Source organism: Ammospiza caudacuta, chromosome 6 (genome assembly GCF_027887145.1).
Source record: "Ammospiza caudacuta isolate bAmmCau1 chromosome 6, bAmmCau1.pri, whole genome shotgun sequence".
Taxonomy (NCBI): Eukaryota; Metazoa; Chordata; class Aves; order Passeriformes; family Passerellidae; genus Ammospiza; species Ammospiza caudacuta.
In genome coordinates this window covers 59,973,284-59,987,110 of record NC_080598.1, presented here as the reverse complement: position 1 = coordinate 59,987,110, position 13,827 = coordinate 59,973,284, and the positions used below count along the sequence as shown (strand labels likewise).

Genomic DNA, 13,827 nt, shown 5'->3' with positions numbered 1-13,827 from the left:
ATAAGAGTGAAGAAAACACTGCAAAGAAAAGTCCAGAGCTCATGAAGGCCTTGGTGAGTGTCACAGTATTTATTACACTGCCTTTGGTGTACAGAGTCTTCTGGGAGGAGAGACACAGGCCCACTCGCTGTTTCTCAGGTTGTGTAGAAAACAGTAGGGTTTTGGGTAATAACCTCGCAAATTTGATCATGAGGATATGCAATTACTGCCATGTTCCCATTATTCTTGTTGTCTGGAGTAATGTCTTGAAAAATGAAAGTCAACACTGGGGAAAGAAGCCCACTCCCTGCTCTGTCTGTTGTGGGAATGTTTTGTTTATCCAGGGAGGAGCAAAATGTGTTTCTGAGTAACAGTTGTGCCTTTCTGCTCACGGAGGATATGCCTGTCCTGGTTTCCTTGTAGGAGCTGTTACATGCTCCTTCATGTGTTTGTTGTGTTCTGGAAATGTTATGTCTTGGGTAAACCCATAAGTCCTGGAGTCACAACAGCTGGGAATTTTATTATGTTAGAAAAAGAACATTTTAATTTTTCTCAGCCATCAAAAATGCATCTGTTCTGCTAATGGTGGTCACTCTGAATTTGATAATTTCTCCCTGTATTCCCTTGTAAATTTGCACGTCAGAATTGTACAATCACTGAGATAGCCAAGAGGAGGCCTCAGAAGTCTCCCAACTGAAGGGTCTGCTTCTCAATGGTTCAGTCTTAAATCCAATGGCAGAAGAACACAATCCCAAAACACAGAGCTCATACAAAGTTGCTTTGTTCATTTTCCCTTGTGTCTCAGCCTGGCTGAGGACATGATCTGGCTGCACTTTGAGACTCCAGGGCTCATGGGCAGTTGAAAGCTTGGATGCCATCTGTGGTAGGAGCTCAGTGGGACTAATTCTTGCTAAATTCATTAGTGAGCCAGGGACAGGCACCAAAAAGGTACAAGTACAAATGGTACTTGAAATGAGTCCAGCCCACACCCCTCTCAACTGAAAGTCCTAACTTCAGTGTTTCTAAACAAAGACTATGGGGTGTTTTTTTATAAGTTTCCTTCATCAATATTACTTTTAAATCTTTTTCCCCTTCTCTTTGCCTCCCATCAAGTGGTGTAAAAATGTGGCTTTTATTTCAGTTTTTAAGATGACACATCTCCCAGGAGCGTGTGGGTGTTGACATTCTATGGAGCTGTCACAGGCTATCATGTAAACATGTATTTGCAATGCTTTTTAAAATGTGAATTATTAATAAACAGAGTGGCTTGCTTTTTATTTTTTTTTTTGGTGTTTGTTGCTTCCAGGTTTTGAAGGACAAGAAATTGCTTCCCAGCTGACACTCTCGATGGCAATTTCCATTTCAGACTAAATCTCATGTGTCTGAGTGATAAACCTTTGAAAACATGGGCTTATAATGGAAACACTAAGTCAACTTTAACTACAGCTGTGCAGTGCAAGAAAAATACCACGTACCTTAATTAGGTGCTAAATCTGATAAGGCAGAGGAATGTGTTGTAATCATTAATTACAATGGAAGCTTAGAGCTCGAGTCTGCTTTTCCCCTTCAAATAAAATCGGCTTGGCGAGTTGGAGCTGAGATTTATTTAAAAATATCACCTCTATATTTAGTTTAAATTTCACCGTGGTGTCTTGGTACTTGTAAAGTCAATATGGAATCTGTGTGTAGGAAATGCCAATGCTTTTAAAGGACAGCAGCATGAGGGAATATATTAAACCCTGGGCTAACTCAGTGTGTCATATGGCGAATGTAGAAACCTGGAGGCTGAGCCTGGGCAGGGAAGCCAGGGAAGGCTGTTTCCAGCACCCTCAGGGAGCTCTCCCAAGAGGAGTGTTGACAAGCAAGAGTTTGCTTCAGATTTGGAAATATGGCTTTGGTGGTTAGGAAGGAGCAGGATGGGGGAACATTTGCAACATGCAGTTCATTGGTTAGCACTCACTTTTCCTCTTTTCAACTCCTTTCTTCTGAGCTGTGCATATTGCAAGGAGATCCTGATTCCAAGGACTCTGCTGCTCTTTAACATGCAGCCCACTAAGGGTTGCTCTTCCCAGTTCTACGTTCTCAAATTGTGGAAAGATTTTTGATTCTCCACATCTGGAATTAAGAGTGCTTAGACAATATCTATCTAATTAGGAGAGAAGGCATTTTGCATTACTTTTTGTGACATCTGCTACAGGATGAACACCCAAATGCAATAGCACAGATGAATGAAGGCTGTGGCCTGGGAAGGGGTGCCTGGGTTCAGTGCATGAGCTGCCCCTCTTGCCCTTGGATCCAGCTGAGTTTTGAGTTATCTACCAATGAAGAAGAGAGTTAGTAGAGATACATGAGGAAATCTGTCTACTTTGCAGGTGTGCAGGGTGACATTTAGAAAATCTACTGGAAAATGTCAGAGCCTTTTTTTTTGTTGTTGTTTTTGCTTTCCTGTATAGAGCCTGACCCCAGAACAAGGCAAGTGACAGAATGAAATAGGCGCTCTCATCAATGTGGCTCTAGGATACATCTGGCTGGTTTGTTCCTGATTTAATTTTAATTGCACAGTTTGTGTCTCTATGGAGGGAGAAAGATAAGGAAAAGATCATTGTGAAAATGAAGATTTCATTGAAAACCTTTTAGGAGACTTCAAGACAAAGACTCTTAATTACTGGGACAGAAGGGATGGCAGATTTTTGGTACTTTAGATTTCTGTGAGTCCTGTTCTTGACTGTTGATCTCAATGATCAGTCCATCTCTGGAGCAGGGATGTGCTGCCTTGGTTTCTTCTCACTCAGCTGCAGGAGTCCCTTCACTGGGAGGGCTGGAACTCATCTGGACACAGCCAACCTGCATTTAGGATGCACTTGGCCCTGCTCAGAGCAGGCTGCAAGGGTAGAGAAGCTCGTAAGCACATATCTGGTAGGATGGCAGCACAGAGCATATCAAGCTTGCTTGGCTATGCCAAAGCATGTGCAGAAGGAAGAGGGGGTGGCATGAAGCAGTCCTGGTCTTTCCAGAGTGATGTAGAGCCTTTATAGAGGTCATGTGCAGAACTCCTTAGTGAAGGAAAAACAAACTGCCTTTTCTTTAGAGTCAGCTGGAGTGGTTCCTCACAGCACTGGGGTCTTTCAGGCACTGGGACAGAGTTTATGGGAAATTGCTCCTTGAATCATCTCTCCGCATAAGGAAGGAGCAATTTCCCTTGAGCAGAGGCTTGAAAGAAGTCAGTGAGGTCTCATGGGAGAACTTTTGATGTTTTGATGGTTTGGTGTCCCTGTCTATAGTGTGGATTTTGAGACTGAGAGGAGGTGGTGATGTTCCTATACATGGTGTTTATGGAGTTGGGGAGCCCTTTACTTCAAAGGTTCATGGGTGAAGTGAATTTCACAGGTACCTGTGACAATGCTGGGCAAACCTTTGTGCAAAGAGCTGTAACCAACCACAGGCTTCAGTGCTGTGGCTCAAGAGAGTGAAGGTTCCTCTTTGTTCTACACGTTAGTCTTTTCATAATGATGTCACCTGAGACTGGGAAAGAAGTTGTAGCTTAGTACACTGTGATTTATGTGAAAATATTCCAGTTGTGCCTTGCCTTGAACACTTGTTGAAGATGTACTCATGATGTGTGAAAACAGCATAAATATGATGAGGTTGGAAGGTAGGTTTTTCTTTTTTTTTCATTTTTCCTTTTGTTTTATCAGCCTCAAGAGCACTTTCAGTTCATGTTCTCAAGCTGTTCTGCACAGCCACTGTTCCAGCCTCTAGGGCTAGCTGCACACTTAAAATAAATAAATGGAGATGCAGTTCTTATATAAACCACTCATCTCCCTTAGCCAAGGCTTTGGGGAAGGCATCAACACCTCAAACACTCAGCCAGGGATGGAATGTTAGCAGGGCTGCCTGGGTGCTGCCTTTCCTTGTCAGTGCTGCCTGGGGCCAGGCGGGCCCTGGGGACCTGTCACATGCAGTGAGTGGGACTGTCACATGCAGCAGAGGCAGAGATTCATGTTTAGAAATAAGAAACGTGGGTGAGTGTGACAGCACCAGTCTGGCTTCCTCCAAAGTTGTGGAAAACTCAGGGGTGTACTTCTCCAAAGAAACACAGCTGTGGCTGGTCCTTTTCTGATGCTGAGTACCCAGTAGCTCCACTGTCCTCAGCAAGGGCAGATTGAGAGTGAGCCTGAGGCTGTTCCTGTCACCCAGCTGGGATATGTAGCTCAGATTCCTTGACCAACCTGTGGCAGGAAGGAGAGAAGGTTGTGAAAGGGAAATTTCTCAGTGCCCATATGAAGCTGCTCTCCTAAGTAGCTTTTTCTTCCAACTGCTACAACAGAGGCACGTAGGAGGAGTGAGTGGCCATGGGACAGTTGGATTGTTACTACTGATGTTGGATGAGCCTGGTTTGCAACAAGCTGAATTAAATGGAGGATTAGAGTAGCTGAGGGAGCAGTTCCTAAGTCAGTAGGGACAACTGCCTGCTCAGATCTATGGCTCCAAATTCCTTTAAATTTGGGCTTTGCCAGTGACCCCTCAGCCTCCCAGCATTTCTGGCTGGACTGGTGGTTGACTTAGAAGTGAGGGGAGTTGGAAACTACAGACTCAGTGTCCTAGGGTGACGTTATGATGTTTGTATCCCCATTCATGTGTTCTGTTTATGCTGGATATTATGGTCTGTGCTTTCAAGACTGGCTCTGAAGAGTGAAAGCTTTGTTTGGGTTTTATCAGCCGCTCCCCCATGGCTGGCAGGACACAGAGATGGGGCAGTACATGGTGCTGCTTTTGCTTTTTGCTTTGCTTCTGCTTGCTCTTGCTTCTGCTCATTAGCTAGTTTAGCTAAACAGTCCAAATTTCTTCCTGGACTGTTTCTCCTTTCCCTTTTTTGCCACCACCTCGAGCCTGCTCCGGGCTGGGCCCTGGCAAACCCCGAGAGTTTGCACCTTGTGGCCCAGCGGGGCCTACTCTGGGCAGCAGCTGCGCCAGCGCTGAGGGACTGAGAACAGAGTGAGCACCCCCAGAGAGACTTTCTGAATTTGTCATCTTTTTCAGAGTGGTGACAGAGTGGTGTCACCCAGTATTGTGCATTTTGTGTGCTGGGGATGCTGTGCCTGTTAAATAAACAGGTTCTTTCCACTTCTCTCTGAGGAATCATTTCTGACCTGGTTGTGGGGGCAGGAACTGTGTGGGTTTGCTTTCTGGAGGGGCCCCATTTGGAGGTTTTCTCACAGATTTGCCCTAAACCAGGACACTCAGCCACATGTGCACACAAAGATGGATTACCAGGAATCATCCACTGTGTTTTTGTCTCCCAAACTGCCTGCACTGCTCTTGGTGGTCCACACAGAGCAATTCCCACAGGCTCTGTAAGGGTGGAGTGTGTGCGTGGGGGAAGGAGTAACAGGAACTGGGTGACTCCTCTAAATGTTTCTAAAATAACTTCATTTTGTTAAACAGCTAGACATGCTCTCCCACTGCTCATTTCCATGCAAGTAATTGCTCTGATTGACCCTGGTTTGTTCACTTGCTGCAAACTGGGTAGCAAAATTGCAGGCAGGGTGCAGTCTATGGGATCTGCTCTAGGGAGCAGCTTGACAGCACAGGTGGGTGGGTTGGAGTGCTGGTGTAAATTGGTGTTTCTCCAACCCTTTGAACTTGTGATTTCCTTTTGGCTATTCTGTCTTCATGCAAGCTGGAGAATGGCAGCAGCTCAATTACAGAACTTGCTGTAATTTCTGACTGCAGGTTTCTCCTTTCATTCCCCTAATCCAGTAATTACAGATGTTTCTCACTCTTTCAGCCTGAAAGAGCACAGTTGCCACTACTAACACCACTTTTCTAATACTCCAACGATTTGTGGATTTCTTTATGCCCTTTATGTAACCCTCGGCTGGAGAAGTATAAATGAAGTTATTCATTGCTGCTTTTTGTGCAGCCATGGAACATCTAGGGGCTTTTTTGTGCCTCTGGTGACAAGTAGCTCTTTAAATGCAAAGGGCTTTATTTTGATTTGAAGGATGTGACTGCCTTCATGGAGTGACTCCGGATTTATCACCAGTGCCAAGTCAAAATCTGGCTCACCTGAATATCCAAACAAAATATTATGGCCAGGGAGATGTTGCCACCTTCTCTCCTGAAATTCCCCCAGGTTTTGCATTAATATTTTGGTGGCAATAATATCTATCTGGGCATTCACAGATCCTTTGCTCTCTGGGTGCCCTGGATTTACAAGAGATGAACACCTCTGATTTCAGTAGTTCTTACAATCTAGGAAAAATGGAGTTATGAAGAGGTCAGTGTAGGAAATCACCATCAGCTCCTCATCCCCACTGCTGCAGGAGCTTTTGAGCAAAATATTTGAATCCTGGTCTTCCAGAAACTTTTTTTTTTTTTTTTGCTTGAATTTGTCATCACATACTCTGTATGATGGAGAGATTTGGGTTTTTGAAAAAAGCTCCACAATTCTGAACGATAAATGTCACATTTGCATAATTCCTTTTTTCCTTCTACCTCTTTCCTCTTCTCCCCATCCCACTGAAGCAGTGAAGATCAGTAAATTTTTGCCATTGTTATTGACAAAAGGAGAGCACTGAACAAAGGAATGAAAAGAAAGTAGGAGACAACGTGGGGCTAAATATCCTGATCAAAACCACTTTTGTCATTTGGGCATCAATTTTTACAACTAATTTGGCACAGCATCACTAGCGAGCTGCCTGCAAAGAGATGAGATGATTTGGGAGTGAGAAATAAGTCTGCAGGCTTCCTGTGCGTGGGCTGAGCCCCGTGCAGCCGGGTACATTGCTGTCTGCCTGAGCTCATCTTTGTTTTCTCTCCCCCATTCTGGGGCTTGCAGGACCAGGGCTCTGCAGCAGTGGCTTTATTGCTGTGTTGATTTGTAACCCGTGAATGTTTCCAATGAGATGTGTCTAATTTATTGGCATAAACCATTAGATTTTCCTTCAGTGCCCTGGAGTTTCTGATTCACCAGCTGAAAACTATTATCACAGAGCACATAATCACTTGGAAAGTGCCTCTGTCTTCTCTTTCTTTGTGTGTTAAATCCAACCACATAAATAGCAATTTTATAGCACAAAATAGGCCAAAAACGTACCAGATGTTCTGTATTTGTTTTGTTTTTCCCTTAGGGCAGTTTGGTCAGTAGTGATGCTCACAGCTGAGGTGAACTCTGGGCACTGTCTGTGAACTTCCCTCATAACACTTCTGCAAGAAGCTCCAACCCTCTGAACAGTTTCAAGTGCACAGGCTGGGCTTGGCACTGTGACAATTTCAGCTGGAAATACATTTTCATCATAGTAATGTTTGGTGAGAGTGTAAGGGCTTTGCAACCATCTTGTTAGATACAATTCTGGCAACTGCAAGGGGAGCAGAGAGTCCAGATTGTTCCCAGAACCAGGATAGAGGATTTCTTGGCCCAGTGTTGCTGCTGCCTGCCTTCATCTGAGTACATTTCTAATCTACCCTCTGCTATTTTATGTGTGTATTTTAATTGGTTCTAGCCTGAAAGGAACATCAGGCTCATTACAGTTTTCAGTAGCTCAAAAAATCTTCTCTCTCCAAGGCTTCCTTATTTCCCCCTTCTCTGAACAGCAAAATGTCCTTACCTTTAGCACAGATCCTTGATGTTCTGGGCATCAGCTTAGATTCACACCTTGTTTCAGGTTGTCCCCCTAAATTTGGGCAAAGCTTCATGCAGGGTCAGTCACACTGCTCTTCTTCAACATCCACACAAATAAAGCTCCTGCTCATGGATAGAACCCATTTTCAGCCTGTGTTCTGCCTGTAAGTGAGGGGTTTGGTAGAAAACTTCTCCAAGGGCCACACAAAAACAGAGTGAAGAAAAGGAAGTTTGTGCCTACACCCTGCAACAGCTTGAATAAAGGAAACATTAAGAAATGCGCAACTGATGGCACTTTTTTTAGGAACCTACCTATCAAGAAGATTGAAAGACACTTTGGGAATATTACAAACCTCTGCATTGTGGTCGTGTCTGAAATTCTGGTAATAGTCTACTTTTTTTAGCAATATAGTAATTGCACCTCTCAATGGGAATGCTACTCAGGAATAATGATCTTATCAAGACAAGGGAATATAGATTGTAGTAAAGGTTATGATGGTTTCTGTGAGAGGCTTAACATTGATCTTTTTAGCTATCTGATTTTCCAGGAGAGGGAAAAAAAAAGAACCCTAACCACTTTGAGTTTTGCATGTGATTTGGTGTGAAAATTCTTATGGGTGGTTTTAGAAGATGGAACTTGAAGTAAATTTGCTAAACTGCTTTTTTCCCTCTCTCTTGTTTCATGAATACTTTTAAAAAGAAATGGATGTTTTTTCCTATTTCCCACACATTTTATGCTTCTCTCAGTTCTTTAAGGCTTTTATTTTTTTCTTCTTCTAATGCAAGTCAAAACTGTTAGAGAAATCAAAAGTAAAAATCCGTTATGTTGAAAAGGCCATGTTGTGAAATATATCATAAACATGCTGTTGGAGCAGTGTCTCCTAATTAATGGAGAGAGCTCCTGGGAAACAGCAAGCCTGTAACACAGCGCAGCCCCCTTTGATCCTCTGGTGAATTTGTGAAATCGCTGCCCGCCTAAACTTGTCTGCAGCTTGTTACATGTTTTACCCATCTGCTGCAAGAACAAAAATAAACCATTTATAATTCAGCTGAACTCCAGTTGTTCAGCATATCACTGACTCTGGAGTCTTTAGTAAGAGGATGGTAGGAAAAGCAAAGCAAAGGTGAAGCAGAGTCAGGCACCCTGGAAAAGACATTGCTTTTGCCTCTAGAGATTGTGTAGGCACTGGGTTGCAAGTTGCACGCGTGAGTTGCAGGTATTACTGCAAAATGGTTTACATTTTTTGGTGAAATACACATCTATTGTCTATAAACTGAAATCAAACCACTTGTTGGGGTTCCTAGGATTCAAAGAAATGTCCCAGGCTTGGTAGAGTTGTGCATGTGTGTACATGTGCATGTATCATGTTTCCCCACAACCTACAGGCAGCTGCTTGCTATATGAAAGTTCATGTTCAAGTTCTATTTGCTGCTTCAGTTGACTGAGTGATCACATCCAAGCCCTGCAGGTGGGTCTAGATCACTGCTCTACTTTTCTTACTGAAGCAAAATCTTGCCTTGAAAGCTGCCTCCAGCTTTATGGTTATGGTACCAACCTCCCTGTGTCACTCTGTGATGCAGCCATCCAGAAGTGGGGTAGCTCTGTTGGAGCAATCAGGTGTTAGCTCCAAAATCTAATAGCAAGAAGAGCTAATTATTGCCCATGCAATTATCAGAGGGCTATGTTCTGTTGATTTTTAGAACAGATCAGCACCTAATTTCAGCACCCATATGTTTTATCTCTATCACTTCTGGATGCCTGCATCCCTCTGAGGGCCACTGCTGCCATGAGACAGAGGGAGAGCACTGTGAGGTTCTCCTTTCAACAGAAACCAGAGATTCATTTGCTCTTGCCTGTAAATAAATGCCGGGTTAAAAATGTATCCAGTATCTAGCACTTAACCACCAGAGCTCTTCCATGCCTGGGAGAATGTCCCTGTTTAAAGTACCATCTTCTCCCAGTGACTTCTCTGGTGCTGTGATTTACCAGTAGCCAATCCACATTATGCAGCAAATGGCTTGTTTGGAGCCTGTAATCTCTTTTAGTCTTTGAGAAAATCAATTGCACAAAGCAGAGAGGCTTTGCCAAAGGCAGAGTTGGAAAGAAAAGGGTCAGAGAAAGGAACTGCTCACCTGGGAGGTGAGGCTGTGGCACTGTCTGCTCCTTGCCAAAGGTTTAATTCATGGCAGGGAGCTTTACCTGGATCCCAGGGGCTGAGCTGAGGGCTGGAGCTGCCAGATGGGTGCTGGAACAGTCTGTGCCCTGAGCCCAGGGAGTTTGTGACAGCCACAGCTCTTAAAATGCCTTTAGTAACCCACATTCATTTACTGCCCTTGTTAGGGCTGCAATTCAGAGCACAAGCTGAAGCTGACAATAAACCTGCTGGAAGTGTCTGCAGCATAAATCAACATCACTGAACAAAATTATTTGGCACAGGTGTTTTAAAAGCTAAAGTCTTTCTAAGTCACTGATCTCATGTCTAGAGGAGCTGCTCACCAAGCAAAGTGGGATCTCCTTAGCTCCATTTAAAATCCACAACACTGAAATTCCCACTGCATTTCCCTGGAGATCATTTCAGAAGGTAATGCACATTGCTGCTGAGCTTATTTTCTTGCTGTTACACCATATTTACCCTTTTATACTTTGATTGCTTTTAGACCTCTCAATTCAACAAGACATTTATATTTATTTTGAAGTTTCTTTTTAGCTGTCTTCTAGTCTAAAATCTGCACCTATTTAATTCGTTCTTCCTAAACCCATCATCCTATTTGAAGGTTTCTCCTTCTCAGAGTTCCTAAAAGAATGTCTGTCTTGTGATGCTGTGGGAAGATGTATATTGGGCAAAAAGGCATGCTAACTTTCTGCAAGTTATGTTTTTACTTAGAGTTTAGATGAATTTTGATAAAGCATCATATTGAGATGACACCAGTGCTTTTGTGAACTTGCTTCTGTTCTCAGTAATTTTGTACCTGTAATATTACACCTCCTCTGTTTGGCTTTTTTTTTTTTTTTCATTTCTGTGAATGGCAAAACAGCTCTGGGCTATGGGCAGAGAGAGTTTCTTCATAGATTTTCTGGAGCAAAGCTTTTGAGATGCTTGTCTGCCATGGGCTGCTACTGCAAGCTTTAGGCCTGTCATTTTCATCATTCAGAACGTAATTCTCCCCAAATTATCCTCCCTTCAGTTTTCTCACCTGTTCATGCTGATGCTAAGGAAATTGGGACAGGAGGTTAATTGAGATTTTTGATTACAGGTTTTTTTTACCTTTTTTCCCCCAGGTCTGTTGACAGCTGTAACCAGAGCATGTGCACTTCAAAAAGTTACTTGTGTTCCAAGGTTCTGTGTTCTTATTTTTATCTTAGGTTTAGCAATTGAATAAAAGCTTTCCAGATCTCTGCAGGAATATGGGCAATTTGTCCATCATTTCTGGATTTCTGGTAGCATTCTCAATGGATAGAAGTGCTTTTTCCATTTCCCCCTCTCAGTTCTAATCATCTCACATAGATAGTGTGTCGACAGGTGTTGATGGACAAGCAATTTACAGTAATTTCTTATTCTGTAGCTCCCCGAATTGTAAGTGACATGCTGGCAAAGCTGAACAACTGATCACCAGACACTGGCATAGTGTTAAACATGGCTTCTGAGGCTGCTCACAATTTCCTCCAGCCACTGTCTACTTGGATGTCTCAAGTATATGAAGCAATCCAGCAAGCAGGAGACTCCATATCTGCCTCTCTGCTGAATCTGAGTGGAGTGGGTCGGAAGCCAGAAGGAGAAAGGACCCAGGACTTGGAGAATAATGGAGGAGTTTATGAGGATTTTTCTGAGGAATTAGATGATGAACAGGACCTGGACCTTTGGGATGAGGACTATTTCTACCCTAGAGATGACAGCTACATTGGAGGCCCTGATCTTGCTTCACAAAACCTCCCTCAAGGCTCTGACACGGATCCACAGAGGCACAAAGGGGTTAAAACCACCAGCACCTTGCCAGAGCAGTGCACTGAAAGCAGCAGGACCTTGACAGCCAATGGATCCTACTGGATGAGTGAGGATCTCCAGCCTCCTGATCGGCTTCCTCCCATTGCTGAGGAAGAAGGTGAGCCCTCCTGGAGGATGGGAGCCCATGAGCACAGCCTCAGCTTGGGGGGCTCCTTGCACAGTGCCAATGGCACGGCACGCTGTGCAGGTAAGCAGCTGGCACCATCCTGACTGCATTACCCAGGCCTTTCTGCTGTTGGTTTCATTTAGTTGCTAATCTGCTCAGTGTGTTCTGTATTGTCTCTGTTTCCCATAGCTAAAATAAAACTCCCCAAATCCCAAAGAAAAAAAAAAATCCAAACCTTTCCAACCCTTCCCTTGTTTGTGAGACTAATCTCACTGAAAGAATTGGAGATCTCTGGGGTGAAATGCTGTGTATTAGAGGACAATCCTATGTATTAGAAGGCAATCAGGCCCTGCTGCTGTAGCAAGGAGTATTTTGCTTCCCTCCCTGTTCAGTTTCTGGTAGCAGGACCCTTCAAAGGGAATGTTTAGCCTTAAGCCTTCGCTTTGAGAACCATCTGCCTTTGCGTCATTGCTATTAAAGATATATATATATATATATTTATATATATATGTAATCTCAAACCTTGTTTCTTTGTGCCAGGAATCTCAAGATGTTACTGTGCCATGTGCTGTGAAATGCTGTACTAAAAAGCCAGCCGTATCTCATGATTTTATGGATGAAAGGCTCCCAAATCACTTTCCTCCCCTCCCACCGCCCCCACAGGCTTTTCAAACAAGACTGAAGAGACAGCAGGCAGGAGATTATGGGAAGGAGAATGGAGTTTGATATTTTCAGTTTTAAATAGGCCTAACTATGACTTCTGATCTTTAAATGACAGCAGGAGTGTTTTCAGGGGATTGTGCCCAGGACTGAGTGTCAGCCACATGACTTGTGCTCGCTCAGTGTTACCACAAGCGTTGGCTGGAGGTTTCCTGGCTCACAGAGAGAGGTCTGATGGTGGCACAGGTCCTGACTACACCCAGGGAAACTGCAGTCCTGCTGACACCATCCTTGGGTCTTGTTGGCACAAAGCTGCTCTTAACAAACATCCTAGGAATGGGAATGAGGGTGGAAGGAGGATGGGGGAACTGGGTTCTGTAATGTGGAACTGATGAAGAACTTGAGGCTCACTGAGGATCTACAGAATTTGGCTTCAAATATCTAATTTTTTTTTTAAGCAGGTGGTAAATGCTCTTGAAAATGTCTGTTTTATTATGACCAGGAGCTTTTCTTCACTCTTGGCTTCTAGGGAAGTCTTACATATTTAGCCTTTTCTGTGCAGACTGTGGAAGATCAGCCTGTTTGTTTTTGTATTTAACAGGAGTATCAGACTGAGAGGGTATAAACCTTGATGGTGCTCTTTAATGACTGCAAAATTAGCTCTTTTCTTTATTGCTATTTCTCACTCTGTTATGGCCAGGGAGTAAATAATTAAAAAGCTCTTTTGGTCTAGCTGTTCTGCCTCCCAAACTGGGACTGCTTGTTTAGTATTCCAAATGAAAGATTGCCAGTTCTCAGAGTTGAATCTCTTGGAGCCCTGTCCCTCCCTTCTGGTACCCCTGTGCATTGCCTGGGCAATATCCTGCCCCAGGGTTTATCCATGGGCACTGAGCCAGTGCTGCAGGGTGGGTTTGTGTGTGTGCTTGGACTGTGTGACCAGTGTGGCCACAGAAATCATGGAGCAGGGCACAAAGTGTCCATTCAGGGGGTGCTGGGGCTGTGGATCCTCCTGGACAAGTGCTGCCCTGTGGTATTTTGGCATTCCCAGGATGATGGAGGAATTGATGAATCTGACTCCATGTTCTTAGAAGGTTTATATTAGATTAGATTATACTATACTATATTATACTAATCTATACTATACTAAAACTATACTAAAGAATAGAGAATGGATACTTATAGAAGGCTTGACCAAGATACCAATGAAAAACACATGACCTCTTCCAGAGCCCCGACACAGCCTGACCGTGATTGGTCATTAAGTAAAAACAATTCACATGAAACCAATCAAACAACCACCTGTTGGATAAACACTCTCCAAACACATTGCAAAGCAGCAAAACACAAGAGAAACAATCAGATAATTATTGTTTTCATTCTTCTCTGAGCTTTCTCAGCTTCCCAGGAGAGGAAATCCTGGCAAAGAGATTTTTCAGAAAATATATGACAGTGAC

At 43.6% G+C, this 13,827-nt stretch overlaps 1 protein-coding gene across 1 annotated transcript in view; it reads left to right on the top strand.

Annotated features, from left to right (window-relative positions):
* The first annotated feature begins 3,594 nt into the window (after positions 1-3,594).
* Positions 3,595-13,827, top strand: part of SYT16 (synaptotagmin 16) — a 47,593-nt gene continuing 37,360 nt past the window's right edge. Inside the window, exons 1-2 of the mRNA XM_058807692.1 lie at positions 3,595-3,631; positions 11,231-11,794. Of these exons, the coding sequence (XP_058663675.1) occupies positions 3,595-3,631; positions 11,231-11,794 (601 nt within the window). The remainder of the gene's footprint in view (positions 3,632-11,230; positions 11,795-13,827) is intronic.